Source organism: Antechinus flavipes, chromosome 3, assembly GCF_016432865.1.
Source record: "Antechinus flavipes isolate AdamAnt ecotype Samford, QLD, Australia chromosome 3, AdamAnt_v2, whole genome shotgun sequence".
In the NCBI taxonomy this organism is placed as follows: domain Eukaryota; kingdom Metazoa; phylum Chordata; class Mammalia; order Dasyuromorphia; family Dasyuridae; genus Antechinus; species Antechinus flavipes.
This window is the reverse complement of record NC_067400.1, coordinates 600,760,256-600,783,062: the sequence shown is the minus strand read 5'-3', so window position 1 is coordinate 600,783,062 and position 22,807 is coordinate 600,760,256. Positions and strand designations below refer to the sequence as shown.

General features: G+C 44.7%; 1 protein-coding gene across 1 annotated transcript in view; it reads right to left on the bottom strand.

Annotated features, from left to right (window-relative positions):
* Window positions 1-22,807, bottom strand: part of CHD5 (chromodomain helicase DNA binding protein 5) — a 142,677-nt gene that overhangs the window by 90,270 nt on the left and 29,600 nt on the right. The window contains 1 exon segment of the mRNA XM_051988709.1: window positions 14,362-14,552. Coding sequence (XP_051844669.1) covers window positions 14,362-14,552 — 191 coding nt within the window.

Sequence of the window (22,807 nt, the reverse complement as noted above, 5' to 3'; positions counted from 1 at the left end):
GGGCATGGGGTCAGACACCTAGGTCCAAACTTGCTGAACTACCCTCATCTCTCTAAGCCTCAGACTGCCCATCCATAAAGTGGGAACAACACCATCTACAGCACTGACCTGCTGCGTCCCTCGGTGAGATTATATGCCTAAAGCTCTTTGTAAACACCATCTCCCTGAGCTCTGTCTGCTGCCAGTGTCTTTTCCAAATCTCAAATCCTAGAAGTCCCATTTTCCCTCCCACCCAAGGCTGTTTTCAGGCTCAAAGAGGGGGAGGGAAGGAGAGGGGAAGAGACAGGGGAGAGAGAGGAGAGAGAGAGAGAAAGAAAGAAAGAAAGAAAGAAAGAAAGAAAGAAAGAAAGAAGAAAGAAAGAAAGAAAGAAAGAAAGAAAGAAAGAAAGAAAGAAAGAGAGAGAGAGAAAGGGAAAGAGACAGAGAGAGAAGAGAGAGAAAAGAGAGAGAGAAAAGAGAGAGAAAAGAGAGAGAGAAAGAGAGAGAAAGAAGAGAGAAAAGAGAGAGAAAGAGAGAGAAAAGAGAGAGAAAGAGAGAGAGAAAAGAGAGAGAAAGAGAGAGAGACAGAGAGAGAGAGAGAAGGAAGGAGGGAGGAGAGAGAGAGAGAAGGCGAGAGGGAGGGAGAGAGAGGGAGAGAGACAGAGACAGAGGGGGGGAGAGAGAGAGAGGAAGCAAAGATGAAGTTATTGTTCATTTGATCACACCAGTACACAGGAAGAAGAAAGGGGGGAGTGAGCGCCAGTGTGGACATCTGGGTGTTAAGGCAGGCTGTCCTTGGCACTGCATCCAAGGGGGCAGGAGAGGCTACCACGAGAATGGCCTCACATCCCAGCTCTGAGGAAGAGAGAGTTTCCAGAAGACAGGATAATAATTGTGTGATAATGCTGGGGAGGGGGAGGGAGAGATGGCAGGAGGCCAGGAGCAGAGAAATGAGAGAAGGGCCTGGCGGAGCTGGAAGAGGAGGGGATTAGGAGAAGCCCTCTCCAGAGCAAGGAGAAAAAGAGAAGGAGACAAAGAAAATAAATGGAGAAGGAGAAGGATTGACCCTGAGTAGGCAGCCCCCCACCGGGTTTGAGGCTCCCCAAAACGGAGTCCAACTCCCACCAGGACTCCTACCTCCTGGCGGACACAATGTCCCCCCTGACCTCTAGGAACCTGAATGGGACGGTAGCAGAGAGCTGGGGAAGATGGACAATGTTCAGGATTTTCTTCTCCCAGCATCCAATGGGCTTGTTAGCATAATTTTGCACCCAGGCAGCTGTTGTTTGAGCAATTTTTTCAGACCTCTAGCCCCAACTTTTGTCAAAATATTTCCTTCCAAAGAAAGGGGGTGAATCATTCTAAGAACAGGGGCATGAGATGAGGCGTTACGATGAAATGCTAGGAGCACTGCGAGGGAGCTGGGTTTGAATCTCAACCCAGACACGTTTTCATCTGAAAAATGGGGATAATAATAATAATAACATCTGTCTACAGGAGCTACCTTCAGCGTCTGGTCTTACGCATCTAGGGAGACGATCTCACCACCTCTTTCCCCTCCTACAACACACAAACCCTTGAGCCCAGGAAATGATCTTTCCTAGGAAACTATCTCCAGTACAGTGTCTGGTAAACAGCAGCTCTTTAGCAAATGCATTAATTGAGCTGAATAATGTTTTTAAAGCAAGACTTATGTTTTAAAATACTAGAATAAGGAGGTTATTATCATCATCCCAAACAGGACCAACCCCACCCCACCAGGGGAGAACAAATGGAGGATGTAGACAAGATTTCAATTGGATGAGAAGGTCAATCAGCACCTGTGGTGGAAGGATGCACATCGGTGGGACTGCAGAGTTCATTGTTTTTTAGTCATTCCAGTCCCGTCTTAGTCTGGTATTTTTTAGTGATTTCAGTCCTGTCTTACTCTCTGTAAACCCATTTGGAATTTTCTTGGCAAAGATACTAAAGTGGTTTTGCCATTTCCTTCTCCAGCTTATTTTACAGATGAAAAAACTGAGGCAAACATGGGTTAAGTGATTTTCCCAAGCTCACACAACTAGTGCCTGAGGCCAGATTTGAACTCCTACAGAATTCCTGATTCCCCCCCTCGTGCTCTAACCACTGTATCACCTCTGTGAATTGACAAAACCAAGGTCCTAAAACCTAAAGTTTGAAATGTAAAATCAGCCAAGAAACAAGAGACAAGAAAATGTCCTAACCCCTCCCTCCAAATAGAATTTCATTGAGATTTTTTTTTCTGAGGCAATTGGGGTTAAGTGACTTGCCCATGGTCACACAGCTAGGAAGTGTTAAGTGTCTGAGGTCACATTTGAACTCGGGTCCTCTTGACTTCAGGGCTGGTGCTCTACCCACTGCACCACCAAGCTTAGCTACCTCTGAAATTTTAAATTATGGGGAAAGAAAGACACAGAAAGAAGACTCTTTTCAAGCATCTGATGATAAATTTCCCAATGAAACATTTAACCAGCCAGATCTAGATCACCAGAATCTAAGAAAATTTAGCCACATTTCTGGAAAAGAAAGAATCTACAAACAAAAATAAAAAGACTAAGGGCTAGGTTACATATGACCTTGATCCTGTAACCTTCAAAGCTAATACTCTGGTCATGAGAACTGCCATTCAAAGCCTGGCAGCTGGGAAGGGTGGGGCCTATTCCTCAGCTGGTAAACTGAGCTCCAAAAATGGATCTATCTGCAAGGCTACCTTAAAGGGAACTCCAGTCCATTCTTAGCTGGGGATTCTGTCCAGTTTTCTTGCCCCCCCATTTTCAATCAAGGCCACATCATAATGACAACCGAAGGAGACAGAGAGACAAGAGAGGGGGGCTTATATAGCACTTTCTCCTTCCTCATTCCCGATGCTGTTTCCCACAACTGGGGCATTATCAGTCCATCCAATGCCTCACGCTGATGGATTTTCATCTTCTCCCTCCATTCCCCCCCCCCAAAAAAAAAAAGAAATCATTTAAATCAAAAGGAAGGACTCAGCAGGTTGGTCATTACCGATTTGGGGTCCTTCAAGATTGGAAAGGGGGGTGGTGGAAGAAATATGGGCCTTTTCCATTTGCTGGTGTTATAAACAGTTATAATTTAGCACTGAATAATTGGTTGCCATGGTAACTGCTGCAGTATAGGTTGAAATCATTTCTCCTTCCTGCTCCTGCTCGGTCTGACAAGGACCTTCATCTACATATGCTCAGGTTCAGTCTGGAGCCTGGTTATTTTATGGAAATGAGAATCTCCAGACTTCTCGCTGCCCAGCTTGGCCCCTTCCCAACCTCACTCCTTGCAGCCCCTCATGTGGACCCTCCCCACAAATCACGGGGCCCCTAGGCCCTCCCCGGGGAACACAGAAAGGAACCCATTTGGGCAGAGCTGAGCCCACAAGCTTCTCTGGAAACATCGGGTGGCAGACAGGGGGACCGTGGAGATTGAAGAAGGGGAGGGGACTGGCAGAAGGAAGGAAGGAGGGAGGTCCCTTTGATTCTCTTTTGAGAAATCTAATTCCTATAGAAAGAGACAGGTCTGAATCTCACAAGTTTTCACTCGAGCTTCTAACCAAACACCAGCTACAAACTCAGGCTAGAGTTTCTTACTTCATTTCTAGGGTCCAATCAGAGGCAGATTTCCCTTTTTCCACATTCAAGACCCACAACCTTACAGCCAAAATCAAATTCACTCCCTTAATGGGAGGTGTGATCTCCCATCAAAAGTAGGGGGGATTCAGCAGCAGGTGCCTCTTCTCTCAGTTTCAATCTGTGATTTTCTTTGGTTCTCTGGGTCATATCCATTTATTTTTCACCACATGCTCTCAGCTATGGGGAAATAGCTGGGTCTGCCCAGATTCTGCTGTCTGACAGGTACAAATTCACCCCCAGGCTCTTCACCTAAAGATGGCCACAGCAAAGCATCTCTGAGTGAGGGTGGATGTAGGGAGAAAAGGAAGACACACTCCTCAAATGCAATAGCTTCATAAAACAGAAATTAGAGGAGAGGTACAGAAAACAGGCAGAGATAATGAGATGATGAAAGGCAGACAGAGAAACACAGAAAGAGACGGAGATGTAGGGAGAAACAGGTCTTTTGTGATGTAGAAATGAGAAAATCCAGAGAGACAAGAACACAGAGAGGCTTAAGTCTAAAAGGACAAAAAATGAGAGTGGAGAGAGAACAAGAAATTAATAAAACAGAAGTTGAGATGGCACAGAAAATAGGGCAGAGAAGAAATGAAGAAAGCAAAGGGACAGGGAGAGAGAGGGAGATGAAGGGAGGCAGGGAAATAAAGGAGGGGATAAGAAGAGAGGTAAGGAGAAGGAGGGAGAAGAGAGGAGGAAGGGAAGGAGAGAAAAGAAACAAAAAGAGAGAGGAGAGAGAAAGAGAAAGAAAAGAGGGAGAAGGAAAATGGAGGAAGAGGAGAAAGAAAGAAAAGGGGATGGAAGAGGGAGGGAGGAGAGAGAAAATTAAGGAAAGAAGGGGAGAGGAGAAGGAAGGAAACAGAAGAGGGTGGAAGAGAAGGGGGCAAGCGGAAAGAGAGAGAAAGGGATAGGGAGAAAGATGAGAGAGAGAAGAGGAAAGGAAGGGTAATAAAAAAAGAGGAGGTGGATAAGAGAGGAAGAAAAGGGGAGGTAGAGAAGAAGGGAAAGAATAGAGTGAGGGAGAAAAGGAGGGGAAGAGATAGAGGAAAGGAGGAAGAGAGAGGAGGCAGAGACTGACAGAGAGAGAGAGAGAGAGAGAGAGAGAGAGAAGAGAGACAGAGATTGAAACAGAGACAAAGAGACAGAGAGAGAGAAGAGAGAGAGATGACCTGAGCTAGTTTTGACATTATGTGTCTGGCAAACAGAAAGCCTGATTTACCACAAAAGAGGTAAAAAAAATTTTTTTTAAAGATAATGCATTCATTAGACTGTGCTTTCATTTCTAAGTCTTCTGGACACAGACACAGACTGAAGCTCCCTGTCCTCCAAAGAGAGAACTCCTTCCAGCTTGCAGTCATTATAAATGCACTTTATTACTCTCTCTTGTCTAGACTGCCTCCCCTCCTGGCCCTCCACCCTCCACAATAGGAGGCTCCGTGGCTGAAAACCAAAAAACTGTCCCACTGGCGCTCCACTTAAGGCCAGGGGCCGTGGGAAGGGCTCCAAGTTTAGATCCATGCCCCTGTAAGGAGAAGATGAAGGAAAGCCAACAATCTGCCACACAAGAGGAGTCGGCAGGGGCTGCTGGTGAGGCTCCAGTCCACCTCCCAAGGTGGTAATGCCCAAACTGAGAACAGGGAGAGATTGTGCCCATTTCCCAGCTGACTCTGAAGGCCTTGGATGTGTTTGATCCTGAATTGGTGAATGTGGATGGTGCCGCTTTATATCTGGAGCTGGGAGACCGAAGGCAGAATGCCAGGGATGTGCCCCAGAGTTCCGTCAGAGGACCAGGACTCAAAGCCTCCCTGTCACTTCCCAGCTGTCCTAATATGTCCAATAAAGATCTTGGGCCTTGGTCTCTATCAGCTCCAAATCCAACAATTTAACTGGTGTCTGGGCCCCATTTTGTGGTTTCTTTTCCCAAATGGACCAAACAAATCTCAAAGCTTCAAATACATATTTCTAGGCTGAGACACTATGAATTCAAGAGGCTAAGATTTTATGAATTCAAGAGGCCCATCAGGTCCATCCCAGGGTGGAGTCGACTGGAGGTTAAGGGCGTTGTTTGGACAGTGCAAGATGAAATGCAGCCATCCTTTTTCAGAATTCCGGAAACTACAGCTCTGTTCTGATGAGACTTAAGTAACAGCCTCCCAAGACACTGTTATATTACTGAATATGTTACTGAATCCTATTTTAAGACAGTCGGTCAGGGGCACTTAGGTGATAGAGCATCAGGAGGACCTGAATTCAAATCCAATCTAAGATACTTACTAGCTTCATGATTCTGGGCAAGTCACTTAACTCCATGTTTCAATAAATAAATCCTTTCAATAAACATTCTCTTTTTTTTGTCTTTTAGCTTTTCTTTTGTGAGTGGAAAATAAATACCTGTCTTATACTTATTTTATATAATACTCTGGGTTCCTTTTTTCGCCCCCTTCTCTTTTGTGAAGAATTAAATGAATCTAAGCCTAATCCATAAATAATTATTCCCAGGATACTGGGGTGGGAGTTTGATGAATCAAAGAATGTGAAAGAAGAGAAATTAATCCCTCCCCCCATTAGGGATTTGACTTCTCCAGAACTAAGTCTAGAGCTGAATTTCCTGGATAGGTCTGGAACAGAACGCACCCTAAGGAAACAGAGTGGGTACACTAGGTAGCAGCTCTCACTGATGATGCTAGAAGGAGAGCAAATCCCACTAAGCATCTCAACATGCTTCCTTTGTATGGCCCCCAAATATCCCTGAATCCAAAGCCACTGGCCAGGGAAGTAGGATGGCCCAAAGGATTATGCAAAGGATACTGGGTCAGGATGCTCCCTTTTGCCCAAATAATCACCATTCTCAGGGTTTTGTTTTCTAATGTGGGCTTGCTTTCTTGTCACACGGGCCAGTCTTTTAAGCATTGGAATACCATGGAAAAGAATCCTGAGTGAGAATTCCAGGTCTGATACAAGTAACGTGACCCTTCAGTTTCCTTGTCAATCAATCAGTCATCAAACATCTATTAAGGGCTGACTATGTGCCTAGCACCAAATGGCAGTTGTTTGGGATCGTCTCATTTTTATCTTTGTAGCCTCGGTGACTTAACACAGAGATGGCACTCAGTCAAAAGTTAATAATAATATATTATAATATTAGATCATATAATATATCATAAACATAAATTATATAACATGTTACATAATAAATCTTACATAATATAATATCATGATATAGAAATTATAGGATAATATTCAATATTATAATATAATAATAGCTTACATTTATATAGAACTTACTATGAGCCAGACTTTACAGTTATTATCTCATCTGATGCCTACAACCACCCTGGGATGTAGGTGCTATTATTATCCCCCTTTTTTAAAAACAAATGAGGAAACTGGAGGCTAAGTGATTTATTTGCCCAGATTCACACAGTTGTCAAATATGGCAGATTTGCACTCAGGTCTCCCAGGATCCCAGAGCAGCTCTATTTGGACTCCTATCTACCCCCCAGCACTGTGCTAAGCATCAGGGATGCAAAAAGAGGCAAAAGATAAGTTCCATAAGGGCTTATGAATGGAATGATTACAACAAAAACAGAAATGAAATAGTCCCTAAAGTCAAGAAGCTTACGTTCTATTGGCGGGGCCAGAGTATACGACTATAAGATGACAAAAAATATAGACAAGGTAGTTGTTTTCTCAGGGTTATTTCAAGATTAGTACTTTGTAAAGCTCTAAGAGTTCTTCAGAAGTATATGGTGTTCTCTGCATCTGTTTTCCTATCCATAAAATGGGAAGAGGGAACTCCATTCTCTCCCTTATTCTAAAAAAGAGATGAGTTTTGGAATTCAGAGAATGATATATGCCCTTGGAGCAAAGAAACATTTTCACAATTATACCTCTTTCCCAACTTTTTTTAACCTGAATTGGTTCAGTTAAAACAGAATCAACTGGGAAACCATAATTCCCTTCTTAGTCCAAAGAGAAGTCTCGGACAGGAACTGTCTTTTGCTCTTTCTGTATACCCAGAACTTAACCTATTGTCTGTCAAGTAATAGGGACTTAAATCGATGCTTATTAACAGACTGAAAGACTAGACTCATTGCAACCCAGCTCACAGAATGAGAAGGGGGAAAATCTGTCTTTGGGGGAAAGGAAAGAGGGAAGAAAGAAGAGGGTTGTAAATGGTTAACTTCAGGAGGGTCATCTTTACCAAACACCTTTATTTTTGGCCCAAAAACCAGGTATGTGCTTTAAAAGACAAAGGTAGCCCAGTTAAACAGGAAACCCGATAGAAGGGGACAATAACCAGGTTTCCCCAGTGAACTGCCCTTTGAAGCTGCACCCACGTCCCAGTAGGTAGAATGTCAGACGTGGGATGGGTCTTAGAACATAACATGGCAGAGCTAAGAGTTTTGAATAGAAAATGTCAGAACTGGAAAGGGCTTTGGAATATAGAATATCAGTGAGGAGAGGCCTTAGAATGGAGAATGTTAGAGCTGGGACAGGTCTGAGGACACAAAATGTCAGAACTAGTAGAGAGCTTAGAAAATAAAGACTGCCAGAGCTGGAAAATGGCCTTAGAACACAAATGTTAGAGCTAAAATTTCAGAACTTTAGAATAGAGGATGTCAGAGCTGGAAGGGCCCTTAGAACCCAGGAGATCAGAGGTGGGAGGGCCCTTAGAACACTAATGTCAGAGCTGGGAGGGCCCTTAGAACACAGGATGTCAGAACTGGAAGGGCCCTTAGAACACGGGATGTCAGAGACGGGAGGGCCCTTAGAACACGGGATGTCAGAGACGGGAGGGCCCTTAGAACACGGGATGTCAGAGCCGGGAGGGCCCTTAGAACACGAGATGTCAGAGCTGGGAGGGGTCTTAGAACACGGGATGTCAGAGCTGGGAGGACCCTTAGAACAGAGAATGTCAGAGCTGGGAGGACCCTTAGAACACAGGATGTCAGAGCTGGAAGGGCCTTCAGAACCCAGGTTGTCAGAGGTGGGAGGGCCCTTAGAACACTAATAACAGAGCTGGGAGGGTCCTTAAAACACAGGATGTCAGAGCCGGGAGGGCCCTTAGAGCACGGGATGTCAGAGCCGGGAGGGCCCTTAGAACCCGGGATGTCAGAGCCAGGAGGGCCCTTAGAACATGAGATGTCAGAGCTGGGAGGGGCCTTAGAACATGGGATTGTCAGAGCCGGGAGGGCCCTTAGAACACGAGATGTCAGAGCTGGGAAGGGTCTTAGAACACGGGATGTCAGAGTTGGGAGGGCCCTTAGAACATGAGATGTCAGAGCTGGGAGGGGCCTTAGAACAGAGAATGTCAGAGCTGGGAGGACCCTTAGAACATAGGATGTCAGAGCTGAGAGGGCCATTAGAACATGGGATGACAGAGCCCCCAGGAGGGCTAGCTGTACTATCTACACTGTACCTGTAGTACTGATTATCTAAGGGCTGTTGTAAGACTCTGATGAAATAATGTAAGTAAAAAGCTTCATAAACCTTCAAGCCTGTGTAAATAGTGGCTCTTATTGTATTGCAAGTGAAAAAGCCAGAAGATCATAGAATTTGAGTCTCAAGAGACCACAGAGGCCTACTGATCCAACCCATTCACTAGAATACTGGATCTGAAGCAGGAAGAAACCTCTCAGTGTTTCTAGGCCAGCTTCCTTACTTTACAAGGGAGGAGGCTCAGATAGGGGATGACTCCAAGACATCAGAGTTCTGAACTCTGCCTCCAAAGCCAGGACTTCCCTGCCCCACCACGACAGCCTCCTATCTTCATGATTAGAAATCTGCAAGGCACAAAGGAGGAAACAGTGGGGCAGAGTGGGGAGCCGATTCATCTTGAGAAATAAAAGTGTTGTGCAGAGACAGTTAATAGAATCTCAGGTAGAGATATGGAAGTGTCCAGAGAGGTCCCCAAGCCCTGTCCCTTTATGTAGGGTCAAGAAATGGAGCCCAGAGCGGGAAAGAAAGGAGCAAGAGACAGAATTTGAACCCAGGCTTTTTGACTATAAATTCAGTGCCCTTTCTGCCTTTTCCCCAGTAAATCATGCTGTCCTCTCCATTACCTCTAGAGCCAGGCATCCATCATTTTCCATTGTAACTTCAAGGACACCAAGGCTGAATTAGGAAAATACAGGGGAAGGGGGAGAGAGAGCAGGAAGGGAGGAGGGGAAAAGGGAGGGAGAGAGAGAAAGAGAAATAGAAACAGAGACAGGGAGAGGGAAGAAGGAGGAGGGAGACAGTAACAGACACAAAGAGGGGAACAGACACAGAAAGAGAGAGGGAGAAGAAAAGGGAGAAGGCAAGGAAAGAAAATGAAGAGGGGAAAGGGAGAAGGATTGGCGGGGAAAAGAAAAAGAAGAGGGAGAGGCTAAGAGAAGAGAAAAAGGAGAAGGGGGGAGAAGATGGGAAAGAAGAGGAGAACGTGGAAAGAAGTAGAGGAGAGAGAAAAGAGGAAGGGCAGGAAGAAAGAAGGGAAGGTGGGAAGGGAAGAAGTCAGAAAGAAGAAAGAAGGGGAAGGGAAGAGAAAAAAGTAGGGTGGGGAAAGGAGAAAGATGGATGATGATAAAGGGAGAGAGAAGGGAGAAAAGAAGGGAACAGGGAGAGAAAGGAGGACTTCAAGAGGCAAAGGAGGTAGAGGAGAGGGAGGGGAAAATAAGGGAAAGGGAGAAAGGAGGATGAAGAGAAAAGGAAGAGAGAAACAAGAAGACAGAGATAGTGATGAGAGAGAGAGGGAGGGAGGAAAATAGGAGGGAGAGAGACAGAGACAGAGAGGAAAGGAAGGAAGGAAGGAGGGAGAGGGTGAAGGGGTAGGAAGAAAATTACAGAGAGGGAGAGGACTTATTCAAAAGAACTAAAATCCAGTCAAGTGACAGAGTAAGGTAAAGACCCTCCCCCCTGCTGGGCCCTGTACAGATCTGGCCATATTTTGAGGGTCCTTGGGGGAGAAAAAAAATGAAAGTAGGAAATCTTTTTATTAGTTTCAACAAAATGAAAGGAGCGAGGGGGCAGTGGCGCAGTCCGCGCTCAGGCGGCACTGGGGGCAGCCCCTCTGCCGGGCTCAAGGAGATTTCAATCTCCCCTAGAAGTCGGGGTGAGGTGGCTGGGCGGCAGCGGGCTCCAGGGCCTGCAAGCGGGGGAAGAGGCTGGGGCAGAGAGGGGAGGGGAGGACGCCGAGGGGAGGACGGTGAGGGGAGCACGAGAGGGAAGCGAGCCAGCTGTCTGCACCCGAACCCCGAGAAGGAGCAGAGGGAGCCCGAGCCAGGGGGCGGGGCTCGGAGGCTCAGCCAGCGAAATTAAAATGCAGGATGAGAGAGGGCAGCTCCAGGACTCCAGCAGCTGGTGCTCAAGGTACCAACAGCTGGATCAGCGAGCGCTGCCGCTTCCCGGAACAGCAACCATTTTGCTACACTTGGGGGGGAAGGGGGAGATTCGGGAAGCAGCCTAGCAATCTGAGCTGAGCCTTTCCAGGCCCTCCAGTCCGTCCGTCCGTCCGTCCCAGCCCCCTCTTGGGGCCCCCCTGGTCACCCAAGGCAGAGCCGGCAGAGGGGGTTGGGGAGCACAGCTCCCCTCGTCCCCAACAGATTTCTGTCACCACCTCCCGAGACTCGAGCCATCAGTATCAATAATCCCCGACGTTACGGAAGACACCTCACGGGGCCCTGAGTCCGATAGCAGCCCTGAGAGGCAGCTGCCGTCAGCAGCCCCATTTTACAGTTAAGGAGCCGCAGGAGGCGCGCTCCCAGCCTCCACAAGGGCAGAGCCAGGGCGGGGCCCGGCCCGCTGTCAGGTCCCTGCGCCTCAGCCTGCAGGGCTCGGCGGCCGGGGCAGAGAAGGACCCGAAAGGGACCGCTCTTTCAGACTCCCAGGGCAGGAGAGAGAGGAGAGGAGGGAGAGGGAGGAGAGAAGGGAGAGGGAGGAGAGGAAGGGGAGGCAGAAAGAGAAGGGGGGAGGAGGACGGGAGAAAAGGGGGAGGAAAAGGAGAAAGTCGGGGGAAGAGGAGGGTGGGGAGAGGGGAGGGCAGGAGGCTGACGACGAGGACAGAGACAGGGGACATCTGAAAGGACACTTTGGAGTTGGACCAGAGCTTAGTAGGGTGATCTCGTTCTATATTCCTGATTAGCAGTGTGAGGTCAGTGTTCAGATGGGGGGGGAGGGATGAATGTGTATGTGTGTATTGTGTGTACGTGTGTCTGTATTGCATATGTGTGTGCATGTGTGTTATGTCTAGGTGTGTCTGTGTTTAGTGTTTAGGTGTCTAGGTGTGTGTATGTGTATATGGGGGGGGGATGGACGTTGGGAGGAGGTTGAGTGAGGAGACTGGAAGATGAAGGCTCTGGCTCAGAGGACAAGGACCAAGTTTCTGCACAAACCACTTTTCCTCTTTTCAGCCTCGGTTTTCTAGCAGTAAAAAGTCAGGGTTTGCCCTAGATGGTCTCATTAGCAGAATTTTCTGGAAGAGAGTACTCTATGCTTCTCTCTGAGCACCAGAGAGAGCAAGACTTGACCAGGTTCACACAGGGAGTTAATTAAAGAGCCAGAATTTGAATCTGGGTCTTCCAGCCTCCAACGAAGCCCTCTTTCCAAAGTTATCTAAGAAAATTATTCCCATCTGGGTGAGTCACCACCTAACACCCTCCTCTGCCATTTACGAGACTGAGTGACTGTGAACGAGTCTATGGATCTGAGTTCCCTCTATCTATAAAATGAGGGGGACTCGGGGCTAGATGATGTCTAAGGTTCCTTTCAGTTCTAAATTCTATTTAGAATTTGGCAGGGGCTTGGGGGTGAATGGGGAGAGCGAGCACCCTATCCCCTTTGACTCCCCCCAGTCTTTGGCCCCAAATCTATATTCAATAGTTGGGGGTCTTCTAGCCCCTTGCTTTTTCTCTTATGGCTTGACAGTTCCCAAGGTTTTAAACCCACAAATTCACTCCAGATGAGATGGACCTTCCTATCTACCCTGCTAGAGAAGCCCTACAGTAGCCCCCCGCCATTTTAACTACTTGGGAAACATGAAGCCTTCCACTCCTTGCCGTCCTCCCACTGCAGCGCCCTCAGGACTTGAAGGCATTTCCATCGGCCCTGCAGCTACTATTTCTTACATGTTTTGTCCCCCCTAATTAGAGCATGAACTTCTCAAGGGCAAGGGTCATGTGCCTTATGCTTAGCATGGTGCTCAACACATAGTAAGCAATTAATAAATGCTCTTTTCATTCATTCGTTCAGAATTGAGACCCGGATTCAGTAATCACCAAGCTCTGCCTTCAGAACAGCCAGGACTGTTTGAGATAGAAGGGTGAATGGGGCGGGGACGAGGAGGAACATAAATATAGAAGGACCCTTCTGGTTCCCAATAGAAAGAGCTGCCTAGGGAACACTTGAGGTTAAATTATGTGTTGGGGAGACTTACAGTCTTCCCTGGGGGACAGCCGCAGTTACTGCATTGCGGTACAGAGTCCTACAGAGTCGTGCAGACCTTCCCGGACAAGGGTTCGCAACCGAACCTGCAGATGACGGCAATGGATGGAGTGGGACTGGGTCTTGATGTGAAGATGGCACTATGGCCAGGATGGGTCAGGATCCAGAATCTGGGATTCAGAAGCAAGCTTCCTGGCTTCCACATCAGGCCATCCTCTATCTCCTGTATTCAGAGGCCAGGATGGTCGACCTGTGGCTCAGTCAGAATTTTTCTTACAACATGCCAATAAATGGGCATCCAGTCCCTACACAAGTCCTCAAGGGAAAGGTCTTTCACCCATTTGCACCTTTATCAAGCTAAAATCTACATGTGGGCAACTGCCACACGGTCATTCCAATTCTTCTCCCAAAACAGATCTATAAACATTTATTAAGCACCTACTATGTGTCAGGAAGCATTGTTCCTTGTTCTCAGAGAAAGATATAGGGAAGGTGATACTGTGACATGCAAATGAATTGGATTTAAGTGAAAGCAGGTTGTTCAGTCAGCAGCCTCACTTTTTCCTCCATAGCTACATGTTGGAGATGGAAAAAAGAAGCAAAAGATAGTCCCTGTCCTCGTGGAGCTTACGGTCTAATGTGGGAGACAACGTGCAAGCATGTATACAAAGCAAGGTAGATACAGGAAAAATAGCACATAATGAACAGATGGAAGGCACTGGGATTAGGAGGGAAGGGGAAACGTTTCCAGAAAAAGGAGGGACTTAAAGAAAGGACATGTCTAACCATTCCTCTTCCATCATTCTAAGAGTCTAAAGACTATCACAGTCCTTCCTCCTAATATAGGGCACCCTAGACTAAACATAGTATTAATGATCAAGACAGAGGACAATGTTCAGCACGCTCCACAGACTTAGGGACTATATATAATAGCAGCTATTTTTTCTCTTAATATTTAAATACACTAGCTCAGTGGAATCAAAAGGACCTGAGTTCAAATTCTGCCTGTGATACTTATCAGTAAGTATGTAAAATGAGGGGTTGGAAGAGACTTCTCAAGGCCCAAGGTCTATGACTGAAATGAGACCCCAGTCTTCCAGAATCACACAGCATCTTCTCCAGCCTCCTAATTTGCTGTGCTTTCAACTTTAATTAACTTACCTTCCCACCAATATAACTAATCATTTAGATAACGATATAGATACAGACATAGAGACGAGCCTTCCTGGATCTGCCAACATCTATGTCCCTGGTCCCCGGCTCCAAGCCTTTCTCAAGCCCAACCAAGGGACCATTTTTGTACCTCTTTCTTTCTCCGTTTCACTTTAGATGTCTTGTTCTCCTTGAGTTTTTTGGATTTCTTCTTCTTGGGAACACATACTGGTTCCTCAGGATAGAACTCTTCCAGGCCTTCAAGGCCCCCATCCTCTTCTTCGGGAGGCAACCAAAAGACAGGGGTGTTACTCAGGCCCTTCGAGGAGTAAGGAGAAAGCCCTGGGAAAGATATGGATGGATCAGGAATTAGCCATGGCCTCCAAGAATAAAATCACACTTCCCTTCTACCTCTCCAGGCTTTCCCCCCAACATCTCCCCCATATCCCACATCCCCACACATCCCACCATAGTCCATCTGCTTTTCTCCCATTTCTTCCTACACCCAGACCCCTTCCCCTTCTCCAATTTCAATGCAACAAACACATCTTAAGCTCATTTTATGTGCCCTGACACATAGGTGGTAAGATAAAGACAAGAATAAAAATAAGCCTTCAAGACTCAATGAGCCTACTGAGGTCTCCAGCATGCACTTTAAAGAGATTTCCCTTTCTGAGTTGAGCAAAGCTAAACAAAAGGGGCAAATATGCCCAATGAATGTCCAAGTGCTTCATCTTGCCAATCTATGTTTGCCTAATTTTATTTGCATGCCAACAAAGAGGATTTGGGGAATAAAGTGGGCTTTTTCATCCTGTATCCACTGAACTCCTGTGTGGTTTTTTGGGGGGAGGTAAGTTCAGGTAGTCTCACATTCAGATATTAAACAGAATTATAAGGGATTTTTCCAACCTTAAGTCAGATAGCTGTCAGGAATCAGTAGGGAACAAGGGAAAATAGAATTAATCTTAGCCTGGGTTCATTCTTTTGGGGGGATATCTCATAGGCTCAGAGATATATATTAAAAAAAAAAGTTTCAACCTATCCTAGTCAGAGAGTGACTTTCTAGCCATTAAACCTTAGTAGATGGGAGAAGTCAGTCTAGCAAATGGCCGTGAAGAGCTGGGCCTAAAAGATGACAAGAGAGAGCAGCTTGGCAACCAGTGAAGAAGACGCTATCGTAATAATTAATGCAAAATGGTTAATGAAATTCTGAGGAGCTAGCAAGAAAGACCAATGCAATGACATCATTAGAGAATAATAGCAATTCTACAGCATCAGAGATGCTGGTTACACTGACCCCACATACAACTGCAGCATGTTTTTCCCTACATGTATCTATCTTCCACATATATATTCTAAACAGAAGCATTTCTGGGGTGACGGTCAGTCAATAAACATTTATTAAGCATCTACTGGATGCTAGGCACAATGATAAATGCTAGAGAGACAAATGCAAAAAAGAAGAATAAAAATAGTTCTAACAATACTACATGATGATCAATTCTGATGGACGTGACCCTCTTCAAAAATAAGATGAACCAAATCAGTTCCAATGGAGCAGTAATGAACTGAACCAGCTACGCCCAGCGAAAGAACTCTGGGAGATGACTATGAATCACTACATAGAATTCCCAATCCCTCTATTTTTGTCCACCTGCATTTTTGATTTCCTTCACAAGCTAATTGTACACTATTTCAAAGTCCAATTCTTTTTGTACAACAAAATAACTGTTTGGACATGTATCCATATATTGTATTTAACTTATACTTTAAAATATTTAACATGTACTGGAACTACCTGACATCTAGGGGATAAGGGTGGGGGGAAAGAGGGGAAAAATTGGAACAAAAGGTTTGGCAATTGTCAATGCTGTAAAATTACCCATGCATATATGCATATAACTTGTAAATGAAAAGCTATAATTAAAGAAAAAGAAAAGAAAGCTAGTTCTTCCCTCTAGGAGCTTACAATCTAATGATAATCACAAAAAAATAAGGAGGAAAGCAGCAGAGGTATGGTGCAAAAATTAAAGAAGTCCCAACTAGTACAACTAGATGAGAAATGAAGACAAGAATAAAGAAATGTGAATTTCTTTACTGTGAATTTTTCATTTGAAATTGTAAATAATGTGAATAAAGGGACACCTACTCATACTTGTGCTCTCCCTATGTATTCCCTTAGTCACACATATTCTGTATGTGTGTGTGTGTGTGTGTGTGTGTGTGTGTGTGTGTGTGTGTACCTTTTTTCCCAGTGTGGTAACCTTTGGGAGAAAAGTGTCTCATTTGTGCAGAAGGGAAATCTTTTCTTGTCACCTTATTTGCTGTATATTGTTTGATTAGATTTCTTTGTCCTCTCTGGTCAGCTGGTAAAAAGAATTACATTGATGGGGGCTCTGATTTATGGTTTTGAGTAGGTACGAAACTACTGACCTCCAAAAAAGGCAGTTTTTATAGTGATCCACATTAAAGGATCCCCCAGATACTACAGGTAAATACAAGGTAACTTGGAAGTGGAGGGAAAGCCCTAATAACTGGGTAGATCAGAAAAGACATTGAGTTTGAGATGCCGATTTGCTCTGAATCTTGAGACACATTTAGGACTCAGAGTAGAGCTGAGAAAGAAGTGCATCCTGGAAGTGCAAAGTCCCTTTTGGAAGATCCACACATAAGAGAGAACAGGAACAAGCCAGAGACAAATTGTGAAATGTTCAGTGCTATAAAGATCTTTATTTTATCATGGGAGTAATACGGAAGATCCTTGAGCTAGTGAGTGGTAATGTACTTTAGGTAAATTAATTTGGCATCTAACCTGTAGGCCCAGGTCCCTTTTCCTTTCACATCAGCCCTGATATTTCTTTTCTCTATCACCTAACCTTCCATCACCACTCCCTTAAGATCTTTGATTTGGGCTGGAAGGGACCTAGGGGCCTTCTAGTGCAACCCTCTCCTTTTACAGATGAGGAAACTGAAATCCAAACTGATTTGCCTAAGGGAAACAAGAGGGATTTGAACCCTGGTCTTCAGAGTTCTTTCCTCCATACCACTGCCTTCCCTTGACCCTGATATGGCAGCTTATGACCCCAGTGCCCTCCTCCCTCTGCCTCCAACCCTACATCTGCCAACTTACAACAATGGCCTTAAGGAAGCTTATCAATAACTGTTTCTTGAGCGCGGCAGCAGGCCTGGCATGAAACTGGCCCTGGGCTGGGCTTTACAGGAGACACAGCCAAGAGCATACAGAACTAACACACTTCTATCAGGCTTTAAGAGGCTTAATATTCACCTTCTTCCCTGGAAAGCTACTGGGAAGTAAATAACTCAATTATCCCTCCTTTACATTCGATAACACTAAAATTTAAATAAATACTTTTAAGGTTTGCAAAGTGCTTTGCAAATGGTATCTTAGTTGTTCCTCAAAGAAACCTGAGAGATTGATAAGGGCTATTGCTGTCTCGTTTTATGGATGTGGAAAAATTGAGGGTGATAATGGTTAAGTATCTTTCCCAAGACACACAGCTGGTAGGTATCTAAAGCAGGATTTGAACTCAGGTCTTCCTGCCTCCAAGTCCAGCTCTCTATTTACTGTGCCACCTAATGTGACTCTCCAGGGTGCATTAGCTGCTCCAAGTTGTGAGATAGTAGAGCTGCTTCAAGGAGATCCTCTCAGGGAGCTTGGTACTGAGCACAGAGATTGTATGGGGCTTCAAGGGGGAGGGGGAGGAGGAGGAGGAGATTCATGAGGAAGAAAGAAGAAGAAGAAGAAGAAGAAGAAGAAGAAGAAGAAGAAGAAGAAGAAGAAGAAGAAGAAGAAGAAGAAGAAGAAAAGTTGATGATGATGATATGAGTGATTCTTATAGAGAGAATCTGCAATGTTAGGAAACTGTACAGTAGGATCTTCTCTAAGATCAAAGAACTAAGCCAAGTCAGGCCCCAGAGAGAGGAGTTCCTCTACCCAGAAGAGAGGGGAGGGAGGAGAGCCTCAGTTTCCTTATCTGTAAGATAGGGGTAATAGAACCTACCACACAAGGTTGTTGGGAGGTTTAAATGGGATAATCTAGATATAGCACTTAACACAGTCCAAAATACTAGTTATTTTAAGAACTATTCTTCAGTTGTATTCAACTTTTTGACATCATTTAAGGTTTTCTTAGCAGGGATACTGGAGAGCTTTACCACCTCTGTCTCAAGTTCATTTTATAAATGAAGAAACTGAGGCAGACAGGGTGAAGTTGGCTTGTCTAGGGTCATACAGCAACTAAATATCTGAGGGCTGATCTGAACTCAAGTCTTCTTGATTCTAAACCCAGCATCCCATCCACTGTGCCACCTGGCTGCCAATGTAAATGCTAGTTATTATTATTATTGGGGGGCCCTCGGTTTCCTCATCTGTAAAATGGGGATAATGATAAAACCTACCACACAGGATTGTTGAGAGGATCAAATGAGATAACACACATATAGCACTTTGCAAAGACTAGAGTGCTATGTAAATGCTAGTTGTTATTCTATCCAGTCATAAAGGCCAACCACAGAGCCTGATTCACTAGGAAACAGCCTAGCAGGATTGAGGCTCTAGGGCGGTGGGGCTGAGAGTACTGAATGGACAGCGCTCCCAGAACCATCCATCCAGTGTCCGGTCTGACATGTGGGAGAGGGGCCTATATACATCAGAATACGGACCTGGGGGTGACGTGTACCCTAGTCCACAACCTCAACATGGCAAATGACTTCTGTATTTGCCCAACTAAATGCCAGCCTGATACTCAGAGGTAGCATGGTACAGGTGAAAGAGAACTGGATTTGAAGCCAATGTACCCGGATTCCTCCCCCATCTCTCTCACCACCTAGATGACTTTAAGTAACTTCTCTAAGTTTCAATGTCCTCATTTGCAAAATGAAGGGGGTTGGACTGGATGGCCTCTAAGGCCCCTTGCAGCTCAAGGCTAGGGCCTAATCATCCTACGTGTTACCTATGTGCTAACTATTGGGCCAAAGGATTACCGGGGCAATGGGATGCTGTATTCTGATGCCAAAGCCACGGCACCATACTGCCTCCATGATCCTTTGGCCCAATATATAACACAGAAGATGCTTTAGGCCATAGTCCCATAGATCTGCAGAAATCTCACTGCATTACTGGTCTATATATATTTTTCTTTTTATCTATCTAGATCTATCTAGATCATATATGAATCATCCATAGCTTCCTCTAACTTACCACAGCCTCACTTGTAACCTCTGTACCCAGTTCCACATCCCTAGGAGAGTCCCACTGAATATAGCAGCTCTACCATCTCACATGGCTTTAAAGTCATAATGCATCAGGGTGGATTCTATGTCTGCTATTACTACCCACATGATCTTGAGTTTTCTGCCTCAGTTTCCTCATCTGTAAAAAGAGGGCCTTGGAGGAGATGATCTCAAGCTGTGATCCTATGATAATGCCATGATTTTCCCAGCACACAGGTCTGACCCACCCCAACTCCATAAACCAATCTCACTATTTACCTCCATCTATCAACTGATTACATATGCCAGGCACTGATCCCTGAGAGGAGAAGAGCAGCTCCTCTGCTTGGCTTGTGCCTAAAGCTCTTCACATCACTGCTCTCTATGATCCAATTGCACTGACCTATTTATTGTTCATCATACATTATACATGTCTATTCCCAACTCCAAGGCTTTGCGCTGCCCTCCCTTCCTACCTGATTACTTGTATAATCCTTGCTTTCCTTCAAGACCCAAATTAAACATCTCCCTTTGCAGAAGACCTTTTCCGGGACCCCCAATTCCCAAGTACTACAACCTCGCTCTCAGATTACCTTCTGTCTACTTCATATGTATCTCACATAAAAGTCTTAGGTTTGTCACGTGAGCTGACTAGCAACAGGAAAAGTTTCTGCTGCACCAGAGAGGATTGCCACTAGCAGGGCAAAGAATCATCCCTGGCCTGAATCTTTTATGTGTTCGGGTCCCCCAAGACTGAACCCAGTGAAAGAGAAGTTGGAGAAGGAGAAGAAGGAGGAGGAGGAGGAGGAAGGGAATTGCCATTTCCTTCTCCAGCTCATTTTACAGATAAGGAAACTGAGACATAAAGGGTTAAGTGACTTGTCCAGAGTCACAAGACTAGGAAGTGTCTGGGGCCAAATTTGAATCCAGGTCTTTCTACCTCTAAACCCAGCAATCTATCCACTATGTCACTTAGCCGTCTCTCTAAGATTCCCTCTATCTCTAAATCTAGGAAACCTTTGAAAGAACCCAAAGTCATAGTGTCCAATGTCAAGATTTTATAGAGGAGGAAACAGACCCAGAATAACCAGTTGACTTGTCCAAGATCACTGTGTCTTGATTCCAAATGTATTCTTTCCTATTATGTGACCTGTGTATTTGATCCCCCCATATGTTATATAGCTTTATATACCGTGTGCCTGAATGCATATCATGTACCTGAGATAATTGTATGTGATTGTGCTTTATGCCAATTATTAAATGTTCCTGTTTTCTTACAGATGTACCTGAACACCCCTTGCAATTTGCAGACTCTGTAATTTTTTTAATTTTATTTTTACCAACATGGGGGGAGGATATAATATGGGCAGAATGACTTTGTCCTTAAGGATGGTTCTCCAGGAATACCAGCTGCTCAGAGCTGTAAGGGGAGATAACACCTATTCACTAGAGAAAGCTCCAGAACATAGAACTTCCAGAAGGGTGGGGAGTGCATTGTGTTGGATGTTCCGGATGTGTGAGGTGGAGGATACTTGGAAGGAGAAGAGATATGGCACGCACATGAAGAGAAGAAATGGAGGGAACCTAAGCTGAGGAGTGTGACAGAGCCTTAACTTGGAAATCAAAATAAGAAAAGCAGGGTTGTGAGAACCAACAGCAAGACAGAAACAGAGACACAGAGAGACAGAGACAGAGACAGAGACAGAGACAGAGACAGAGAGACAGAGACAGAGAGAGAGACAGAGACAGAGAAAGACAGAGAGACAGAGACAGAGAGATAGAGACAGAGAGATGAGAGACAGAGACAAAGACAGAGAGATGAGAGAGAGACAGACAGAGACACAGAGAGAGAGACAGAGACAGAGAGAGAGACAGATAGAGACAGAGACAGACGAGAGTCAGACAGAGAGAGAGACTGACAGAGATGAAATGAGAAACAGAGACAGAGAGAGGGAGAGAAAGAGAGAGAGAGAGACAAAAAGAGAGAGAGAGAGAGAGAGGAGAGAAAGAGAGAGAGAGACAAAAAGAGAGAGAGAGAGAGGGAGAGAAAGAGAGAGAGAGAGAGAGAGATGACTACATGGGAAGATAGTGATGCCATCCTGAACACCCGCATCCTGTCTGGACGATGATGATGGCTACAGTCTCCCCAGAGGGATTGCTGGGAAAGACTCCAAAAAGCAGAATGAGCTACATTACAAGCTTCCACTACTTAGACTGTAAGTTGCAAAGTGATTGTGTCCTTCTGATGCGCTAAGTCTTAAGAGGTTTAAAGGAGAATTAGATTTTGACTTTCCTTGTGGTGTAAGAGATTTGAACCTCTTGTGAATGAGCAGGGAAAATGTTTTACCATTTCATTACCCTCCCTGAAAGCGATGGTGTTTCATGTTTTAATTAAGTGATTAGCTATCGGAATTGTGTCTTTGATATACTCGATGATAGAGTAACCTAAAGTGTTACGGCTCACTCTGGGTTAAATAGTTATCCCCCAATCAGTCTGAATTTGGGAGTAGTTAAGAAGTGCTACATAAAGATGAGTAAACCAAGCGTCAGAGTGGTTAAGACATTGGTCCAAGGTCACACCCTCAGTACTGTGAGCTGGGATTTAAACTCAGTCTTCACCTTACTCTAATTTAGTTATGGGCGTGAGATTTATATACACAATATACTAAAGGCAAATCACTACTCATCTAGTATTAATTAGAGAAATACAAATTAAAAGTGATTCAACTATCTACTCTCATCAGAGTGACAAAGGTAACAAAAAGGGAAAATGATAAATGTTGGGGAAGCTGTGGGGAAGCCAGACACAGTGATGAGCCTTGTAGATTTGCAAATGGGAATGATCATTCTAGAAAGAATTTGAAATTATGTACCAAAAGTGCATACCCTATGACCCAGCTACATCACTGCTAATGTCTACGTCCAAAAGAGATTAAAGAAAAAAAGAAGAGGTCATGTATGTACAAAATATATTTATAGCAGCTCTTTTTTTCAAAGAAAAACAACTGGAAATTAGGGAAATGAATGACTAAGTTGGTAGTATATAAATGTGTGTAGTATATAAATGTGATGTCAAAAAGACATCAAAAGAATTATGAAAAATGAAACGAATAGAACAATTGAATACAATAACAACAATATAAATAACTTGGAAAGCTGTAAGAATTAAGACCATTCATGATTCCAAAGGACCAATGATGAAGCATGGTATCTATGATGGAGAGGTGATGGATTTAGGCTGCAAAATCAGACATATTTGTTTGTGTGTGTATGTCTCTCTCTATATTATACAGTTAGTATACAGCTATTGAGGGAATTTGTTTTTGATTGTGCACATTTGTTTCAAGAAATATGCTTTTCTTCTT